The 21,736-nt window shown below is 43.5% G+C and overlaps 1 protein-coding gene across 1 annotated transcript in view; it reads right to left on the reverse strand.

The window, feature by feature from the left end:
- tbpl2 (TATA box binding protein like 2) overlaps positions 1 to 21,736 on the reverse strand; it is a 46,590-nt gene that overhangs the window by 13,980 nt on the left and 10,874 nt on the right. The window contains exons 3-6 of the mRNA XM_077620829.1: positions 19,254 to 19,428; positions 19,100 to 19,187; positions 10,171 to 10,262; positions 9,934 to 10,101 (exon numbers count right to left, since the gene is read on the reverse strand). Of these exons, the coding sequence (XP_077476955.1) occupies positions 9,934 to 10,101; positions 10,171 to 10,262; positions 19,100 to 19,187; positions 19,254 to 19,428 (523 nt within the window). The remainder of the gene's footprint in view (positions 1 to 9,933; positions 10,102 to 10,170; positions 10,263 to 19,099; positions 19,188 to 19,253; positions 19,429 to 21,736) is intronic.

Raw genomic sequence — 21,736 nt, forward strand, 5'->3', positions numbered from 1 at the left:
GCCTAAAACAACTTGTTTATAATTTATTTTTGTTTATTACTATTATTAAATATTGAGGGAAATTGCAAAAAAGTGCCAATTCATATGATTCATTGATTGATCGTTAAATAAATCATCCGATTAGTCCATAAGGTAAATAATTGTTCTTTGCAGCTCTACATGTATGTACTGGTGATGACACTTTCAATTTTGTATTCCAACTTGTCGCACGATGAACAATGAGAACACTAGACTATCGCCCTCTGCCGGATTCTGTATTCCCATCACGTCATCGTTTTTTAAGAATGCTATTCCTCAATGTTATATTTTTGGGGGGGGTACAATTTCAATACGTATACTCTGTGTGAATCTTGATAGTTTATTTTTGAATACTCATTGTCAAGATTCTTTCATTTCCTCCAGGTACTCCAGTTTCCTCCCACATTCCAAAAACATGCATGGTAGGCTGATTGGGCACTCTAAATTGCCTCTAGGTATGGGTGTGAGTGTGCATGGTTGTCCGTCTCCTTGGCTGGCCACCAGGGTATCCCCCGCCTCTGGTGCAGAGACAGCTGGGATTGGCTCCAGCACCCCCCGCGACCCTAATGAGGAGTGGTTCCGAAAATGAGATGCGAAGAAGAAGATTCTATCATTGTATTAGTGTGTAAATATCCAAACTAGTGGCATTAAGGATAAGGAAGGGAAAGGCCATCTACATGAGGAAGCTGGAGAACCAACTCCAGAGAGGCAACACCAAAGAGGTCTGGAGGAGCTTGAGGACCATTTCGGGCCATGGAGGCAACAGTGAGAGAGACCCGGAGTCCGGCGGCAGGGAGTGGGCCAATGAACTGAATCAGTTCTTTAACAGATTCAGTCCTGTCCCCACTCCCCTGACCCCCCAGACCAGAAGCAACGCTCCCCCCTCATTCTCCTCTTCCTCCCCCTCTTCCACCAGTCTCTGCATTACTGTCGATCAGGTGATAAAACAGCTAAAGAAGATTGAGGCAAGGAAGGCTACCGGTCCAGACGGCCTCAGCTCCAGACTACTGAGAGTGTGCAGATCAGCTTGGTAAAGTGATTCTGCATATTTTCAACCTCAGCCTCAGTCTGCAGAAGGTCCCCAGGTCTTCCTGTGTGGTCCCAGTTCCTAAGACTGCATACCCCAGGGAGCCAAACCACTTCAGGCCGGTAGCATTAACCTCTCACCTGATTGACTCACCAGACATTGGAGAGAATCATCCTCATTCACCTCAGCCCCCTGATGAATGCAGAGCTGGACCCTCTGCAGTTCGCCTATCGTCCAGGCATTGGTGTGGAAGATGCTACCACCTACCTGATGCACAGGTCTCTTTCACACCTGGAGAACACGGGAAGCACGCTGAGAATGATGTTTTTTGACCTCCAGTGCGTTCAACACCATTCAGCCGGTCCTACTGAGAGGGAAACTGGAAGAGGCTGGAGTAAGGAACCACCTAGCCGCATGGATCATCGACTTCCTCACTGACAGACCACAATATGTGAGACTCCAGGACTGTACGTCTGATGTGGTAGCTTGCAGCACGGGGGCCCCACAAGGCACAGTGCTCTCCCCACTCCTCTTCTCCCTCTACACATCGGACTTCAAACATAATACAGACACCTGCCACCTCCAGAAGTTCTCTGACGACACCACTATTGCTGGACGAGTGACGGACGGGAACGACCTGGAGTACAGGGGAGTCATCACAGCCTTTGTTGACTGGTGTAGGCAAAACCACCTCTACATCAACACCAGTAAGACAAAGGAAATGGTCATCGATTTTCGGAGGAATCCTCAACAGACCACTCAGGTGAACATCCAGGGTACAGACATTGAAATCGAGGAGAATTTTAAGTACCTGGGTGTTCACCTCAACAACAAACTAGACTGGTCCACAAACACAGATGCCCTGTACAAAAGGGGCCAGAGCCGACTCTATCTACTGAGGAGTCTACGGTCCTTTGGAGTGTGCAGGACACTGCTGAGGACTTTCTACGACACTGTGGTGGCATCTACAGTGTTTTATGCAGTGCTCTGTTGGGGATGCGGGAGCACGAAGAGGGACAGGAACAGGCTGAATAAGCTGGTCAGGAGGGCCAGCTCTGTTCTGGGCTGTCCTCTGGACTCTGTGGAGGAAGTGGGAGAGCGGAGAATGCTGACCAGGATGATGTCCATCATGGACAGCACCTCCCACCCCCTGCATGAGTCTGTGGAGGCCCTCCGAAGCTCCTTTAGCAATAGACTGCGGCACCCTCATTGCAGGAAGGAGCGCTTCCGCAGATCCTTCCTCCCATCAGCCGTCAGGCTCTTTAACAAAAAAAGTGTTAAGACCTACCGTGTGCATGCATGTACATATATGTATGTATATATGTGCTAAGCAACACGCTTATTTATTTATATATTTATTCATGTATTTATTTATTAACTTACTTATTACCTATCTATTTATGTCTAAAATGGCTTTCCTATTCCTGCATCCTCACCCTCTTGCTACTGTGACAACGAAATTTCCCGAATATGGGATGAATAAAGTTATCCAATCCAATCCAATTACACCATGTTGAATTTGGCCTTTTATAATATTAGAAAATACATTAACCTGCTCCACTTGATAGGCAAGCATAACATAGACAGTGGGATCAGACTCTTCTATATCAAGTCTATAAAAGATTTATCATTGTCACTATGTTTCCATTGTATTTTTATCTCTAGTCAGATATTTCTCTCTTCTCTCTTCCATTGAGACGACCGTAAATAAAAATGGTAAAACTCCAATGTTATGAAAAATTTTATCATTTGGTAGAAATAATTCAATAATGCAATAGAAAATAAATGAGAATCACTGATGTGAGTGTAAGGCAATTTTAAACTATGGGTATGGGAAAGTGTCATAGTTTGTTCAATTCAATTCCAAAAAATCTTGTTAATTTCTTTTTGCATTTTAGGGTGATATGGTGGTGGTTAGCACAGCTGTTATCCCTGTGCCTTGCTGGATTTTCTTTGGGTACTCCCAGCTTCCACCACATCCCGAAAACATGCAAGTTGGGCTGATTAAATACTCCAAATAGTCTTTAGGCATAAATGGGTGCATGAATGGTTGACTCTTTTTTTCCTGTGATTGACTGGCAACCAACTCAGGGTGTATTTGAACTGAATTGAATGTCTTTATTGTCATTATACAAGTACAATGAGATTTAATGTGTCACCATAATGTGCACACAAATAAGTAGATAATAAGATTTATATACAATAAAAATGAAGTGAGGTTAAAAACGTGACTGAAGTGGTTAGCAGCACATGAGGTAGCTATGGAGTTTCAGTGTATTAAAGGATTAAAGCGCAAGATGAACATTTGCAGTGCTAAGACTGAAGAAAAAGACTGAGAACATTCCTTATTGATATGCATATGGCAGTGTTATGGCATTTTACATATGTAGTGAGAGTACTTAATTGAGTCTAGATTAGGTCTTCTCAGGTGCAAAACTCAAGATGAGTATGGTGACGGCTCTTGGGAAGAAACTGTCCCTGAGTCTGCTTGTTTTGGCTGATATGGTTCTGTAGTGACTGCCAAAGGGCAGCAGGTGGAAGAGGTGGAAGCCGGGATGTGCATTGTCCTTTATCGTGCTCTTTGCCCTTCCTGGGTACTGGGAGTTGAAGATGATGGACCGGGGAGGTAAGGGGCAGCTGATCATCTTTTGATCGGTGTTGATCACCCTCTGCAGTCTTTTCATGTCAGCTTCTGTGCAGTTTGAGTGCAAAACTGACACAGCATACTAGGTCAGTATGCTCTCTATGGCTGACCGTTAGAAGGTCACTAGCAGGTTGGTGTTGAGTTGCTTCTTGCTGAATACTCAGGAAATGTAGCCTCTGCTGCACCTTCTTGACGAGTGCTGTGGTGTTTGCTCCCCAAGTGAGATCAGCAACGATATGGAACGCCAGGAATGTGAAATTGCTTAATCCAGGAGCAGGTGGAAGGTGGGAGCCCCAGGTTGCCCAATTTGGGGATAAGAGTGTCTGGTATTATTGTGTTAAAGGCTGAGCTGTGGTCGATGAAGAGCATTCTGACAAAGCTCCCTCTTTTCTCAAGCTGGATCAGTGCAGTATAGAGGGCAGTGGTTATTGCATCTTCAGGGGATCTATTCGGTCGATTTGCAAAATGATGCAGATCGTGGATGAGGGGAAGACAGGCTTTGATGTGCTTCAGTGCCATTTTTTTGAAGCACTTTGTGATGATTGGTATGAGTGCTACTGGGCAGTAGTTGTCCAGATTGTTTGCGGGTGACTTCTTAGGCACTGGGATGATGGTGACTGATTTTAGGGATGCTGGGATGGTGGCTTTTTCTATTGACAAGCAATGTTCCCTCTAATTTTTCGTTGGTCTGAGCAGAAAGTCAACCTCCCTGAGCGCACTGAGTACCAGTGTGAGCGACATCATCGGTACTCGGATGATTCGCCTAAAGACGTTTCGCCGACGGACGTTTGACAGACGGGCAGGTCGCCGAATGAACGTTCGGCGGAACGTCCATTCGGCGACCTGTCCATTTTTCATGTAAAACATGCTGTAAAACACGAAAAACATAAGTGGACTGAGCTACTGCCACTTGCTGCCGCTTAAACGGCGCCATCATGGGGAAAGGGGTAAAAAAAAATAAAAAATAAAAAAAAGATTTTTTTTTTTTTTTTTTACTGCGCGCCATATGATTGCTGCTGCGCAGCGAGGACGAGAGTAGTGCGCAATTGCGCACGCGCGCAGCTTAGAGGGAACACTGGTGACAAGTTTAAAATGTCAGTGAAGACTGGTGCTAATTGGTCAATACATGCCTTAAATACTTTCCTTTCTAATCCATCCTGTCCTGTGGCCTTTCTTGGGTTAACAGCACAGGGCACACATCTCACGTCCACTACCTTCACGGCGAGTGGGGTGATTTCAGAGGTTGGTGTTTGATGTTTTGGAGGTTGAGGTGGTGTGACTGAGTGCTGGGCTTGAGACTCAACGTGGGCAAAAACGTTGTTTAGCTCCTCTACCAGTGCCGCACCTAAATCCGCAGTAATCGCAGCTCAGCCTGTGTAGTTGATGAGGGTCTATATCAGGGGTAGGGACCCTATAGCTCGGAAGCCGCATGTGGCTCTTTTGATGGGTGTATATGGCTCTCCGCTAACTTGTGAGGGAAGATATGTTATCTGCTGGTGAGAGAGCTGAGTCCTGAGCGCACCAATAAGAGCATTATGTTGACACTCTGGCGCCGACACTACCTCTAATGTCTCTAGTTCATTTTTTTTTTCATTATACTCTTCTGCATGAATCCTGTCATTGATACTCATTGATCAGCAAGTGTAACAATGTTGTCAAAATACTTTTTGTACTTTAAAAGTGGTGAAATTCCTAAAAAGGGAACACATTTTCATGTATTTTCACTTTTAATGCCGAGTGTGGCTCTCAATGAATAACATTTCAAAATATTAATTGTTTATGGCTCTCTGTCAAAAAAAGTCCCGACCCCTGATCTATATGATTTGCCACATCATTCGGGGGTTTGTTGAGTTGTCCTTCTATCTTCCCTATGTAGTCTGTTTTGGCAGACTTGATACCTCTACTCCGGTTGCGCGAGCTGCGCTGTAGAGTGCCCTGTCGCCAGATCTGAAGGCCTGGAGGACTAAATGTACCTGGCTGGTCATCCACGGTTTCTGGTTTGGATACACCTGGATTGTGTTTTCCATAGTGACCATAGCCATGCAGTACTCGATGCCTGTGAATGTGCCCAGGTCCTTACGGTGGAAAGTCACCCATTGTGTCTGTTCAAAGCAGTCTTGGAGTCAGGGGAGGGCGTAGTCAGGCCAGGTCATAGTGGTTCGTCTTTTGGGCTTTGTTTGTCGGCTGAATGGGGGAATATTGGGGCCATGAGCAAAGAGGAGTGGTCTGACTGACCAAAATGTAGGTGTGGTATGGCTCTGCATGCACACTTGATGTGAGAGTAAACATGATCCAGTTTTATCCCCTCTTGTTGGACATTTTTACTAACGGGTAAAATTTCGGCAAAACAGTTTTGAGATTTGCCTGATTAAAAACTCTTCCAATGATACGCTCATCCCTTGTATAGGCGTGCTGATGATTGTATATGGTGTGCATTAGTAGAGAGAAGGCGGTTCTTGCGTTAGCATCTGGTGGTATGTAAACAGCAGTGATGATAATGCCAGCTAGCTCCTTGAGCAGAAAGAAGGCTCCTTATCTCACCCACATGAATTTGAGGTCCGGAGAACAATGTCTATCCAGAACAGTGCTATTATTACTGTCAGGGTATACATTTAATTTTATTATATAACTGCCTAAAATGAAGTATAAGCTTGGACTTGCTATTAAAGAACACTTTGCTCATCCTTAGTTATGCGCACATTATTATTATCATACTGGCTTGCAATGAAGTATAATATTTGCTCCTTTGATTTGTTTTCCGCCAAGCAAGCAGTTAATCGTCGGACAGGGTTCATGCCTTTTGAACTTCTGACCAGTTGCCTGATAGCAGGTCCAGCCTCAGCTTTGCTCCAGCTGGAGGTGGAACCACCAAAGGGCTACAAGCCCAACTGGGAGTAGCTGTCATTTCTTGTGTCATCCTTTTGCATTTCAGTTTCTGCTGTCAAGGAGCTTCATCCCAACGACTCTTTTCTTCCGACCCATGTATGCCTGAATGTTCTACATAGGAAGTGGTCAGAGCAACAGTGCATGGGGCCTTTGGAGGTCTCTGCTGAGACGTCTCATGCTGTTTCACCTCTCAGGAAAGGGGGACAAGTGGTTTCACATTTCACAGACGTGGCCGGCACCAATTTCAGACCAGTTATCTACAAATAAGTGACTTATTTACTTCTTTTTAGGTGTCATTTTACCTCCTAAGACCCAAACTCTTGCAAGGCATGAATTTTTATTTTCTCTTTGATATTTAGGCTAATTGGGATCTGATAAGTGTAAAAACAAAGAATTATCTTTTTACATGATGTAGTTTCTGAGAAAAATGAGGTCCACATCATAAGTGGATGCAAGGCCCTTGTAGTCCAAAATTTAACATTGTAGTCTTGTCACAACCAAAAATGTTATGTCCACACGTGGATGCCAGGTCGGCAGAAGGTTAAGGTTATTGGTACAGTGGTACCTCGACATACGATCGTAATCCGTTCCGAGACTGAGATCGTATGTCGAGCTTTTCGTAACTCGAGCGAACGTTTCCCATTGAAATGAATTGAAAATAAATTAATTCGTTCTAACCCTCTGAAAAAACACAAAAAACAGGATATTGGATTAGAAAAAACATTTTCATTTGTTCTAATTCGCCATCTATTAACAAAGTAACAAATCACTAGTGGTTCAATAGTACTAAAATGTGTTTAATAGTACTAAAATTAGACATATTTTGCAGAGGGGAGAGAGAGAGGGACAGAGAGAGCGATGGGGGGACTTTTTGTCTCTCTTTAAAATTTAAATTTTGTCTCGTATCTCAAGATAAATATTTGCTCAAAATTTTGCCCACAATTTACACACAATATCAAAATATCACATTATATCCGCATACGTGTGTGTATATATATATATATATATATATATATATATATATATATATATATATATATATATATATATATATATATATATATATATATATATATATATATATATATATATATATATATATATATATATATATATATATATATATATATATACGCATACACACACACGTGTTAAACCCTTGATCTCCAAACTGTGAGGGGAATGTTCTTACCACTATCCTCCGTACCACCTTAAAAATATTTAACAACATATTAATTCATCTTATTTGTAATTCAAACAATACCGGGCTGTCTCTTCGTAATGGATCTTTCAAAACAAACTCATCTCATCTTTTTCCGCTTTATCCAAAGTCGGGTTGCGGGGCAGCAGCTTCAGCAGAGAAGGCCAAACTTCCGTCTCCCCTGCCACTTCATCCAGCTCTTCCGGTAGGAACCCAAGGCATTCCCAGGCTAGCCGGGAGACATAGTCTCCCCAGTGTGTCTAGGTCAGCCCCGAGGACTCCTCCCGGGGGAGGTGTCCAGAACACCTCCCGAAGGAGGCATCCAGGGGGCATCCTGATCAGATGCCCGAGCCAGCTCATCTGGCTTCTCTTGATCCAGAGCAGCAGTGGCTCAACTCCGAGCCCCTCCCAGATGACCAAGCTTCTCACCTTATCTCTAAGGGAGAGTCCGGACATCCTACGGAGGAAACTCATTTCAGCCACTTGTATCCGGGATCTTGTTCTTTCGGTCATGACCCACAGCTTGTAACCATAGATGAAGAAGTGAACGTAGATCGACCGGTAAATAGAGCATTGCCTTTTGGCTCAGGTACTTCTTCACCACGACGGACCGTTGCAGAGTCACTGCAGATGCCACACTGATCCGCCTGTCGATCTCTCCTCCACATGACCTGACCCCTGACTCGGAGAGGGCATGCCACCTTTTTCTGACTGAGGACCATGGTCTCAGATTTGGAGGTGCTGATTCTCATCGTGACCGCTAAACACTCGGTTGCGAATCGTTCCAGCGAGAGTTGGAGATGATGGCCTGATGAAGCCAACAGAACCACATCATCTGCAAAAAGCAGGGATGGAATACTGAGGCCACCAAACCGACCCTCACAATGCCACAGCTGTGCCTAGATTGTCTGTCCATAAAATGTATGAACAGAATCTGTGACATAGGGCAGGCCTGGCGGAGTCCAACCCCTACTGGAAATGGGTCTGACTTACTGCCGGCTACGCGGACCAGACTCTGCCACCGGTCATAAAGAGACCGGACCCCGCGTAACAAGGGTTATGGAACCCCATATTCCTGGAGTACCCTTCTCCAGGTCCACAAAGCAGATGTAGACTGGTTGGGCAAACTCAAATGCCCCCCCCCCCGATAACCCTGCTGAGGGTGTAGACCTGATCCACTGTTCCATGGTCAGGACGAAAACCACACTGCTCCTATTGAATGGTCTGCCAATCCAGAGGCACTGTACCCGATTTCCACGCAATGTTGCAGAGGCGTGTCAACCAAGACAGACCCACAACATCCAGAGCCTTTAGAAACTGTCGAAAGGGTTTGTTGGCTGGTGAGGATATACTGTAAGTATATAAAAAACCCAAGTGTGAAAGTGTGGTACCACTTCTCCAGCGCTTTTAACCACCTCGGTGACTTCAACCCCAGAGATAAATAAGTGAGTCCGCCCCAGAGTCCCTGCTTCCTCATGGGAAGGTGTGTTGGTGGAATTGAGGTCTTCTTCAAAATATTCGGCCCACCGATTCACAACATCCCGGGTCAAGGTCATCAGCGCCCCATCCCCACTATACTCTGTGTTGACGGTGCACTGCTTGCCCCTCCTGAGACGTCGGATGGTGGACCAAAATTTCCTTGAAGCCACCCGGAAGTCGTTCTCCATGGCCTCATCGAACTCCTCCCATGCCTTGGTTTTTACTTTGGAGACGACCAAAACCGCATGCCGCTTGGCCACCTGGTACCCATCAGCTGCCTCCGGAGTCCCATGGGCCAAAAGGACCCTGTAAGACTCCTTTTTCAGCCTGACGGCATCCCTTATCGCCGGTGTCCACCAGCGGGTTTTGGGGTTGCCTCCACGACAGGCACCAACCACTTTGCGGCCGCAGCTCTGGTCTTCTGCTTCATCAATAGAAGCGTGGAACATGGTCCACTCGGACTCAACGTCCCCTGCCTCTTCCGGACATGACAGAAGCTCTGTCAGAGGTGGGCATTGAAACTCTTTCTGACAGGGGACTCCGCCAGGCATTCCCAGCAGTCAAGTTAATTTGGAAAACATTTAAGTGATTAGAATAGGTTTTTCCTGCTTTGCACGATCAATTTTAAAAAGCTAAAATAAATAATATTTTAAAAAGAGTTTAGAGTTCCAAAAGTACCTGCTGAACTGCTGGTGTGTGAGAACGAGGCCCTCCAATCTGATGGGGAAGCAAACATCACAGCTAGCCACCATGTTCTGAATCTTGAATTCCAGGAAGCGTGCAGGGAAGCCCAGCTTCTGCACCACACGGGCAAATTTCCTGGCTGCCAGTCGTGACTGCTCCTCGCTAGCGCAGAAACCAGTGCCAAATCAGCACTGGAACCTCCCTCCTCCCCTCCATCTCAATTGTACAAACCTCTTGGCGCCAGTGCACACCATCTTTCCAGTGCTGAAGATCAATGCCGTGGTTCTGGGCTCACGAATCCGCATGATGACGGCAGCGAAGCGCTGGAAAAGAGATAGCACACTTTCACACTTGGGTTTGTTATATACTTAAAGTATATCCTCACCAGCCAACAAAACCTTTCGACATTACTACCAAACATGTATTCTGTTTATATTATCCCTCAAGTCTTCTATGTGTTGCATGATTCCTCACTTATCTTGAGAGTTCAGACCCATAATTCCTTCTTTGTTAAGGTCTGGCTGTCCAAGAAGCTTGAAAGATACCACTAGAATTCTCAATGCCTAAGTGCTACATCAAGTTAATTAAAAGACTAGCAAGCCTTGTATGGAAATTGCTTTGTAACTGAAACCCACTCACGAATATTCAAATTAACGCCCACTTTGGGCTGCGGGAGACAGACAGCTTTTAAGAGGGTGGTCTAAAGTCCTCTCTTTTCTTGCCAATAAAGAGAATTGATCTTGGAGCTTCAATAATGTCCTGTCTATGTTTTGTCAATTATATCACAAAATCCTTGAGAGCAAATTCCAATACACTGTACTTCTACTTATGAATGTCTCTAGGTACAACATTTTCAGGTTACAAAAGCTTTTTATATGCAAATGAGTGCCTCACGATCAAAAACAAGATCCAAGTTGCGAAATCCCCTCAAATGTCAATACATTACCCATATCCGTTAATTTATTTTGAAATTGTCGCAGATTAATTTATTCTTAATTTACAATCTCGCTACATTAACTGGGCTCTCATTGGCTGTCTCACAAGAACCACTATCCATGTTTCAAGATTCTCTTATGTACTTTAGACCGCCATTTGTCGTCACGGAGTTCTGACGGTGTTTTTTTGTTGTCTGAAGAAGGAAATGACAGTACAGGTCAAATTAGAAGGAACTCCTCTGGAGATGCAACTCGACACAGGAGCTGCTGTAACACTTGTTTCTGAAATAGTGTATAAGAAGCATCTCTCTCATCTGCCATTGAAAGTAAGTAAAGTGCAGCTGTCAACCTTTTCCGGAGAGAACATTCCCTTGATGGGACAAGTGACTGTCAAGGTAAAATATGGAAACCAGAGTGGTGATCTACCACTAGTGATCGTAAAAGGTGACAGACCAGCCCTACTTGGCCGTAACTGGCTCAAAAACTTCAAACTGGACTGGGCAAGCATCTTCTCAGTTATACCAGCAAGGGGCTGTAACAACGCAGATGTGGAGGCAGTGTTGCAGAGACACAAAGCAGTGTTTTCTGGGGAACTAGGCACTATTCGTGATTTTAAGGCCAACATTACAGTAAAGCCAAATACCAAACCGGTCTTCGGGAAGGCCAGACCAGTGCGTTATGCATTAAAGAATGCAGTTGAGAACGGGTTAAATAGCCTAGAAAAAGCTGGCATTATCTCAAAGAAAGAACATAGTCAGTGGGCCGTGCCAATAGTAGTGGAACCCAAAGCAGACAAGTCAAATCGTATCTGCGGAGACTATAAGGTCACAGTAAATCAGTGTGGAAGAGGAGACCTATCCATTACCGAACGTTGAAGACCTTTTTGCCACCCTAGTTGGAGGCACTCTTTTCAGCAAGTTAGACTTGTCACATGCTTACCAACAGCTGGAGTTAGAAAAAGACTCAGAAAAGTATTTGACAATAAATACTCACAAAGGACTGTATGTGTACCATAGACTTTCATACGGAGTGTCCAGTGCTCCTTCTATGTTTCAGAATGTGATGGAACAGACCTCCAAGGCTTGGAGCACGTGACCTGTTTTTTGGATGACATATTGGTCACAAGGAAAACAAGAGCTGAGCACCTGAGGAATCTGGAGGAGGTACTGAGCCGCCTGGAGAGCTACGGGGTGAGAGTGAAAAGAGCAAAATGTGACTTCATGCAGGAGAAAGTAGAATACCTGGGGCATCTGATAGATAAGGAGGGACTGCATCCCACTGAGACAAAAGTTGCAGCCATCGTTAATGCACCCCGGCCTACAAACGTCACAGAGCTACGGTCTTTTCTAGGACTATTAAACTATTATGGTCGGTTCATGAAAGACCTGTTGACGGTGCTGCAGCCGCTACATTAACTGCTAAAGAAGGGAGTTGAGTGGAAATGGACTCCTAAATGTGCAGCAGCATTCAAAGATGCAAAAGAACAGTTGGTAAAAAACTCAGTAGTAGTTCACTATGACACCAAGAAACCCCTGAGATTAGCTTCAGATGCATCACATTATGGAATCGGGCGGTCATGTCTCCATACCTGTCAACCTCTGCCGATAACTGCCCTTATAAATGATTATGATTCCCCTTACAAACCCCCCAAAAACCTTACAAACACCGTACGATTCGTACGGTGTTTGTAAGGTTTTTGGGGGTTTGTAAGGGGAATCATAATCATTTATAAGGGCAGTTATCGGCAGAGGTTGACAGGTATGTGTCTCACATAATGGAAAATGGGGATGAGAAACCGATCGCATTTGCGTCGCGTACATTGACAGAGGCAGAAAGCAAATACAGTCAGATAGAGAAAGAGCCTTTGGCCATAATGTTTGGTGTGACCAAATTTCATAAATATTTATATGGCCGGAAGTTCAGTTTTAATAACTGACCACAAGCCCCTTCTTGCCATTTTAGGACCCAAGTCTGAAATTCCCACTTTAGCTGCTCTGCGAATGCAGCGCTGAGCGCTGAGACTGATGGCTTATGACTACAGTATAGAGTACAGAACGTCAGCAGAAAATGCCAACGCAGATGCGTTATCTAGACTCCCGGGGAAGGAAAATGATAATACAGCGGAGGAAAACAGCATCTTCTATTTCTCAGTAGTGGCTTTCCATGCAGGCTACAGAGATCGCACAGAGCACTCAAGGACCCAGTCCTATGCAAAGTACTGGAGCTGAGTCGGTCCGATGTGTAGAGGGTGAAGAGGAGTGAGGAGAGCACCGTGCCCTATCGTGTGCGGTCGATTGGTCGCCGGTCTTTTGGTCACGGTCTTTTCGTCGCCCCGACCGCAACAACGGGCGACCAAAAGACCGGCGACCAAAAGACCGACGACCAAAAGACCGGCGACAAAACAAGGTAAAACAACACGGTCTACGCATCAATAAAAGCCAACAATGGCCATGAGCAGTTTCACTGAGCCGACGTGTGAGTGTATAAGAGTTTGTATGTACATGCGTTGTCCCTTTAAGAAGCTACGTCAGTCAGGGTCTTAACAAGTTCTCCAAAAAAAACCAATAAAAGTCTGGGAAATTTGGAGTTTTTCTTTAGCCTAATAATTACTAGGGCATTAAGTATGACTAAATAGTAATTCGCAGTTTGTATTTAGGGAATTTGAGCAACGATTTAAATGGTAATTATCACTTACCTTCCGGGCGACCAAAAGACCGGCGACCAAAAGATCGGCGACCAAAAGACCGGCAACCAATCAACCGTGTACCTTTATCTTGCATGGCTATTTTGCTATCACAATCACACATTACACCAGAAAGGTGTAATGTTTTAATCCAGCCACACTGCTCCCACTTCCTGAGGATGGTGAAAGGCATGATTGTCAAGAATTAGCTGAGAAAACAACAAAGTGTAGAATAGATTTAAAAAATCAAGGCCTTCTCTACTGGCCTAAGAAATATCTGAATCATATATTATATTTTGTCCATCAATACTTATTATTCCAAATGGTCTGTTAGCTTCCTTTCATTGCTTTCCCCCCTGGTTGCACTGCTTCTAGATGTGTTTTCATATTGAAGCATTTAACCAATCACATTTCAGCCATTATTTGTTGCCAGGATCAGAAATCTGCCTGAAGCTTTCAAAATCAGTTCTGTGGGCTCTGCTGCATTAAACAAGACTGTTGCTTTTAACCAATCAGATTTCGAGTTGGCAACCCCACAATGCTTTTTCGCAGGCATCGCCATTTTGCTGGCTTGGGGATATGTCATTGCTTTCACCAACTATTATTGGCTAGCTATAGAGTAGGTGGGCCAAAGCCAGAGTGAGGCAGCCAGACTAGCAAACTCCACCCACAATGGCCGACGCAGGAAAACAAATGGATTTGGTTGCAGATTTGCTCAAAAAGCTATTTTCCAGACGGACTTTTCCAGAAAAAAATGGACAGCATTAAGAAAGGGCGGTCAACTCCGAAGCTAGCAAGCCTGTTACAGCCGGGAAAAGGGTGTGTGCGCCACTTTCAGTGCGCTAACTACAAAGAACTACCAAACTGTATTTGGAGCTAACTGTACAAACAAATATATTGTTGTGTTGATTTAAAGCTATTTTCAAGACTGACTATGCTGTAAATATGACAGGACAGGCTTGACTTTCATCATTAGCTTCGATGGTGATAGAAAAGAAGGAAGAAAGAAAGGAGGATGGATATTGTGTAGAGTTAAAAAAGATTTTTGGTGAGTAAAATATGGCTATATTCCTAAATAATATTTCAATTGTGGGCCCGGTTCTGATATCTGAAAAGCTCCAGTGTTTGTATTTAAGCTCCAGTGTTTGTATTTAATCACTAAATGCTGCCAGGAAGTGGATTTTACCCCATTTTACCCCAGTTTAATTTTTGCCGTTTCGCCATTGACGTTCATCGCTGTCTTTTCCCAAGAAAATCACCCCCCTGGCCTGGTTTTAATGTCTGAAAAGCTCCAGTATTTGTATTTAATCATGAAATGCTGCTAGGAAGTGGATTTTACCCCATTTTTGTGCATTGATTTATTGATTATTTTTATGTGTCGCAGCTGTAGCTGCAGTTGAGGTTTTATAGCCATAAAATAGTTTTTGAGGGTTGAATTAATACGTTGAAGGCGCTACGAGAAAATTTACGGACCGCCACTGGGTTCATTGGTACGGTTTTCATTGATCTCAAAAAGGCATTTGACACCATCAACCACTAGATACTGCTGACTAAACTGTCTAATTTTAATTTCTCACCAAGCACGCTAAATTGAATTGAATCATACTTATCTATAAGATCACCGTGCGTCAGGATACAAAATATAAAATCAACTTCGCAAAATATAAGTCTCGGGGTACCGCGGGGGTCAATGCCTACTAAGCGTCCAGCATCGTCTAAACCACAGCGAGCCGAGGACGGGGTGGGCACGGCGCCTCTGAGCAAAGCCAGAGTGAGCTGAGGACAGAGCGGGCACGTCGTATCCTTGTTGCTGAGCGGGACCACAGCGAGCCGAGGACAGCACGGGCACGTCATCTCCCCGTTGCAGAGCAACGGCATGGCTGAAAAGAGGAGCTACGGCGATCCAGCGGTGTTTGCACACCGCCTATAATGGTCGGCCGGCAATCCAGCGGTGAGCGAGGTCTGCCTCACGGTTTGTCGATTCGCGGCCATGTCTGGTCTACAATATCCGCGATATTCGAGGGAATATTGTTTTGGCAAACTGAACGTGTTCATCACATATTTGACTGTTCGGATGGAAGCCAGCTGCATGCATGTAATACACAACGTTCTGCATCATCTAATGCAGGGGTAGGGAACCTATGGCTCGGGAGCAACATGTGGCTCTTTTGATGGGTGCATATGAGCAATGAGGGTGAAGAACGTGGTCTTAATACTAGAAATCGGCAAGAGATTTTCAATATGGCACGCAGTTTGCAACAAAGTGTCTTGGAGATTGATGACAACATGGTCATAGCCATTGAATTTGGCAATCGTCTTATGGTGTCATGTCCTTGTACAAAACCATGTTTGTACAAAAACAAAACAGCAGTCACAACTCCCCATCACCCTGTTCCTTGTTTGCCAAAAACCTCGTGCAGAAGCTTCTCCTGCTGCCAAGACAACACTTCTCAAATCTGACAAAAAGCATTTACCTGACTTGGGATAATGCTCTCAATTACCTGCGCACGAAATCAGCATCTTTACTTCACCTTTATCGTATTGCACAGGTCTCTCATCATCATTTTTGTGCATTAAGAATGAGCAGAGAAGAGCTATTATCAGAGAGGAGTACAGTAATCCCCCAAATATTGCGGTTAATGTAGACCAGACATTGATTAGCAACAGCGTAAGAATGTTATAAAAAAATCTGACTTTTTGTACTTTAAAAGCAGTCAAATGTACACATTTTTAAGTGTTTTCTTTTAAATTCTGAGTATGGCTCTCAATGAATAACATTTGAAAATATGAATTGTTTAAGGCTCTCTCTGTCAAAAAGGTTCCTGATCTAATGCATCATAAATGAATCTACCATACCTAGCCGCATGGATCATCGACTTCCTCACTGACAGACCACAATATGTGAGACTCCAGGACTGTACGTCTGATGTGGTAGCTTGCAGCACGGGGGCCCCACAAGGCACAGTGCTCTCTCCACTCCTCTTCTCCCTCTACACATCGGACTTTAAACATAATACAGACACCTGCCACCTCCAGAAGTTCTCTGACGACACCGCTATTGTTGGACGAGTGACGGACGGGAACGACCTGGAGTACAGGGGAGTCATCACAGCCTTTGTTGACTGGTGTAGGCAAAACCACCTCTACATCAACACCAGTAAGACAAAGGAAATGGTCATCGATTTTCGGAGGAATCCTCAACAGACCACTCAGGTGAACATCCAGGGTACAGACATTGAAATCGAGGAGAATTTTAAGTACCTGGGTGTTCACCTCAACAACAAACTAGACTGGTCCACAAACACAGATGCCCTGTACAAAAGGGGCCAGAGCCGCCTCTACCGACTGAGGAGTCTACGGTCCTTTGGAGTGTGCAGGACACTGCTGAGGACTTTCTACGACACTGTGGTGGCATCTACAGTGTTTTATGCAGTGCTTTGTTGGGGATGCGGGAGCACGGAGAGGGACAGGAACAGGCTGAATAAGCTGGTCAGGAGGGCCAGCTCTGTTCTGGGCTGTCCTTTGGACCCTGTGGAGGAAGTGGGAGAGCGGAGGATGCTGACCAGGATGATGTCCATCATGGACAGCACCTCCCACCCCCTGCATGAGTCTGTGGAGTCCCTCCGAAGCTCCTTTAGCAATAGACTGCGGCACCCTCATTGCAGGAAGGAGCGCTTCCGCAGACTGTTCCTCCCATCAGCTGTCAGGCTCTTTAACAAAAAATGGCTGTGTTAAGACCTACCGTATGCATGCATGTACATTTATGTGTATGTATGAATGTATATATGTGCTAAGCAACACGGTTATTTAATTATATATTTATTCATGTATTTATTTCTTGACCTACTTATTACCTATCTATTTATGTCTAAAATGCCTTTCCTATTCCTGCATCCTCACCCTCTTGCCACTGGAACAACAAAATTTCCCGAATACGGGATGAATAAAGTTATCCAATCCAATCCAATGCGTTACATCAAGAAGGGAGAAGCGAACATTCGGTAACCGCAAAGAATTAAATCATCATTAAGATGGAGAATGCCCTATCGGTATGGATCTCAGACTGTAGGGAGAAGATGATTCCTCTGAATAGCAACATGATTAAAACCAAAGCCAAGACCTTTTATGATAGCTTTGCTCCTAATGAAGACAATGAAGATGAATCTCAGCCTCCTTCCAGTGCCGTGAGTGAGCCTCCTAAACCATGACCGGCCGTTTGGTCGCCGGACTTTTGGTTGCCGGACGTTTGGTCGCCCGGACCCAAACAACGGGCGACCAAAAGTCCGGCGACAAAACAAGGTAAAACAACACGGTCTACGCATCAATAAAAGCCAACAATAGCCCTGAGCAGTTTCACTGAGCGGACGTGTGAGTGTATAACAGTTTGTATGTACATGAGTTGTCCCATTAGGAAGGGACATCAGTCAGGGTCTTAACAAGTTCTCCAACAAAACACAATAAAAGTACGGGAAATTTTGAACTTTTCTTTAGCTTAATAATTAATAGGGCATCAAGTATGACTAAATAATAATTCACTGTTTGTATTTAGGGAATTTGAGCAACAATTTTAAATGGTAATTATCAATAACTTCTGGGCGACCAAACGTCCGGCGACCAAAAGTCCGGCGACCAAAAGTCTGGCAACCAAACGGCCAAGTACCCTCCTAAACAGACCAAGAGGCAGCAAAACACTGTCGAGGAAGAGTTCCCTCACGTAATTCAAGAGAATGATTGGTTGGTTATCTTCCGGAGCAAGTTTTTAACATGGATGAGACAGGCCTTTTTTGGAGGAGGATAAGTTCACAGACATTCTTATTCAAAGATAAACTGAACGTGTGGATCATCATCATGTGTGGGAATGCTGTTGGCTTCATTGTAAAGCCAGTTCAACCATCCTCATGCTTTAAAAAAATAAGACCAAAGCCTTGCTGCCTGTCTACTGGATGAGCAACCAGAAAGCCTAGATCATTAAAGCCTTCACAAAGAACTTTTTTCTTAAAATGTTTCATCCCGAATGCGAAGCTATACTTCGCTGAAAGGGGGCTGCCCTTTAAGATCTCGACTGTGCAGGAGGACTTTGACTAAAACTCCCATTAACCTGCTTTTTTTGGATTTATATAAAGCGGAGAGGAACTATTTTTGCTGTGAGTACAGTATTTAAAGTATTTATACAATATTTTTATATAGAGAGTATATTTAGATATTAATACGTTACCATATTTTATATCCTTATAACTGCAATTTTTAATAAATAAACCTCCTGATATTTGTACTTGTGTACTTGTATTTTTGTATGGATGTGAAAACCTGTAGTATGGTAGTAATAATGGGTGTAATGATACTTCGTTTTTTTATTATCATGGCCATGTCTGGTGTACATTATCCGTGATATTAGAGGGATTATTGTAATGGCTTTCTGAGGGGGAAAAAATACCATGATGTGGCCAGTAACAAAGATGAATTTGACACCCCTGCACCAAAACATCGGATCGCGGGAATTTTCGAAACACCCCCCCAAAATCAGCAAAAGACGCAGGCCTACCTTGGGGTTGTATTCAGCGTTTCTGGCTTGACGAGCAATGAATTTGAGGTCCAATGGACAACCCAGAGTGACCGTGGAGACGATGTTCCTGTACAAATATGATCAACAACTTTAGCAGAATCGTACTAATCCAACAAGATGGTGGTAGACCTACTGCAGCTGGGGGATGATCCCTGACTTCTCCGTCATGGGGGTCATTGGGGTCATAGGGGTCATGGCGGCCATGGGGGGCATTGGAAGCAAGGGGGTCATGGGGCAGATACTAGAGGCATTTTTAGCCAACTGTGATGATGATGAGAAGGCTTGCTTGCAGCTCACGCAGGTATCTCCTAACATCAAACACTCACAAAATTCCTTACCAAAGATAACTCTGGTCTTAATAATCATCTGCATTTATGTTGGACTACAGAATCAGAATATTTATTGGGTATTTTCTTTTTTTTCTTTTAGTCACTCTGAATAGATTTAAAAATATTTGCAAAGAAAATGTAGCGTTCTTTTTTCTAAACTATTTTTAATTACAAAGTATATCAAACTCAAGAATATCAGACGCATTAACTCAAAAACATTTTCTATTTATGCAGGTGCATAAGTGTAAGGAGGAAGCTAATGTTAGGCAACAGACAAAGGATATGAACACATGGACATAGACACACATCAAAACAACTTTATAGCAAATTATGAGTGCAAAACCATATAGCATTCAATAGCCTCTTTTTCAGAAATAATTGACTCCGTCACTGTATGTCCTGGAATGTCTTCCACCTCAATCCAAAGGAGTAACAGTCTTTCCATCTCGTCACTTCGGCCATGCCATGGAGTTGTCGCTTTTATAATGTTTCCTTCTGCTTCGATATGGAAGCGATGGTCAGTGGATTACGGCCATGTTATCAGTCATGGATGGATAACAGGGCCTGCTTCTTTTTATTCACAGCAGTAATCTATAATCCTTATAAAGCGTGATTTATCGATGGGTGTGTGTGTATGTTAAGATTCTCTCGCTACATATGTCCAAACCGTGCAACGTAGAGAGTTGAAAAGCGCTGACCCAATTTAGTTGTAATGTAGGACGCCTTTCCATGTCATTTACAAACGTAATTTTCGGAAGAATTTCCGCCAGTGAGTTTCTAGGTGAACACACACACACACACATCCATCCGTGAATCACGCTTTATAAGGATTACAGAATAGATAAAGCGTAATTTATGGATGGGTGGATGTTTTATGTTAACATTCCCATGCTATGTTTGTCCAAACCGTGCACTGTAGAGTTAGCCGGATCCTAATAGACGAATGATTGAACTTCTTTGTATAAACTAAAGCTTTGAGCATTTGCAAGGATTATCGATGAGTAATGAGTATGCCTGACCAGAAATATGTTAATTTGCTGCTCTCTTGTGGTAGTTTTAAGCATTACACTCTGCAGATTCCAAAAACCCATACCTTCTTCAGTGCACACTGCAGTGCTTCCGCTTAGTAATTTCTGCTTGAAGTTAGTTGCATGAACTACGCAACAGCACCGCTATTTTGTGAGTTTTTCTTTTCTTCATATTTTCACTTTGATTTACAATGTTTTAACAAATATAACACCCAAACATTGCTTAAATAGGTATAATTCGTCATCCTTTCTATTGAAATTGACCGTCAGTTTTCCTTACTTTTTCCTAAAACGCATACTCCTGCTTCTGTATAACTGTACATAATTGTATACACGTTTGCAATGCGTGTAACTGAAATTTTCCTTTCTCATCTAACCCATTTTTCAAAAGAGAATTTTTATAGCGCAACAACTGTTTTTTGGTTCTAAACAAGCAAGGGGGCTCGGTGAAGTATTAACGTATTTGGGGGGATTTCGGACTTGGATCTTGTTTCCATTAATTGGAACAGTAATTTGCATATGAAAGGGTTTTGTCATCTGAAAATTTCATATGTAGAGGTACCGCTGTACTAAAATAAAATAGATATTTTGTAATCTATTACATTGGTACATTTGCCTAGGAAATTAATTGGTTCCAGAAGTGGTTTCGTAACTTTTAACTTTAAATTTCTTGTAAGTACAGACATAATTTATATTGAATTAGCATAATTCGATCTATAATCCTTGTTAGGTTTATCATTATTATTATTGTGTATCAATATTTCTATATTATATATGTGCTTGCAACGAAGAGTTATTGACATTAATACAAAGGGCATTTTGATACATCTCTTGCAAAAGTAAGGACTGTGGTCTGCATCAAGAGGACTGAATTGCTTTGGGCATCAAGATGGTTCACATCGAAATGTGGATTGTTTTGGAAAGCATGAAGAGGGTACACTTCAAGCGCTCTTGGGAACTGTGGATTGTTTTGGGAAGCATCAAGATGGTTCACATCGAATGGTAGATTGCTTTGGGAAGCATCGGCTTCTCAGGATGGCTCACAACAAGAACTGTGGATTATTTTGGGAAGCATCATCTTTTCAGGATGGTTCACATCAAAACTCTCTTGGGAAGATTCGACAGACCTACAATTGTTTTGAGAACTGAGATAAATTTTATGAGACAAAATGTTGAGACTTCTGTGGGGCATGGCGTTAAAGTCTTATGAATAAATTAGCGAGAGAGACTTCGAGTTGTTAGAATGATCTTGACCGGAA

This window comes from Stigmatopora argus, chromosome 15 (genome assembly GCF_051989625.1).
Source record: "Stigmatopora argus isolate UIUO_Sarg chromosome 15, RoL_Sarg_1.0, whole genome shotgun sequence".
NCBI classification, from domain to species: domain Eukaryota; kingdom Metazoa; phylum Chordata; class Actinopteri; order Syngnathiformes; family Syngnathidae; genus Stigmatopora; species Stigmatopora argus.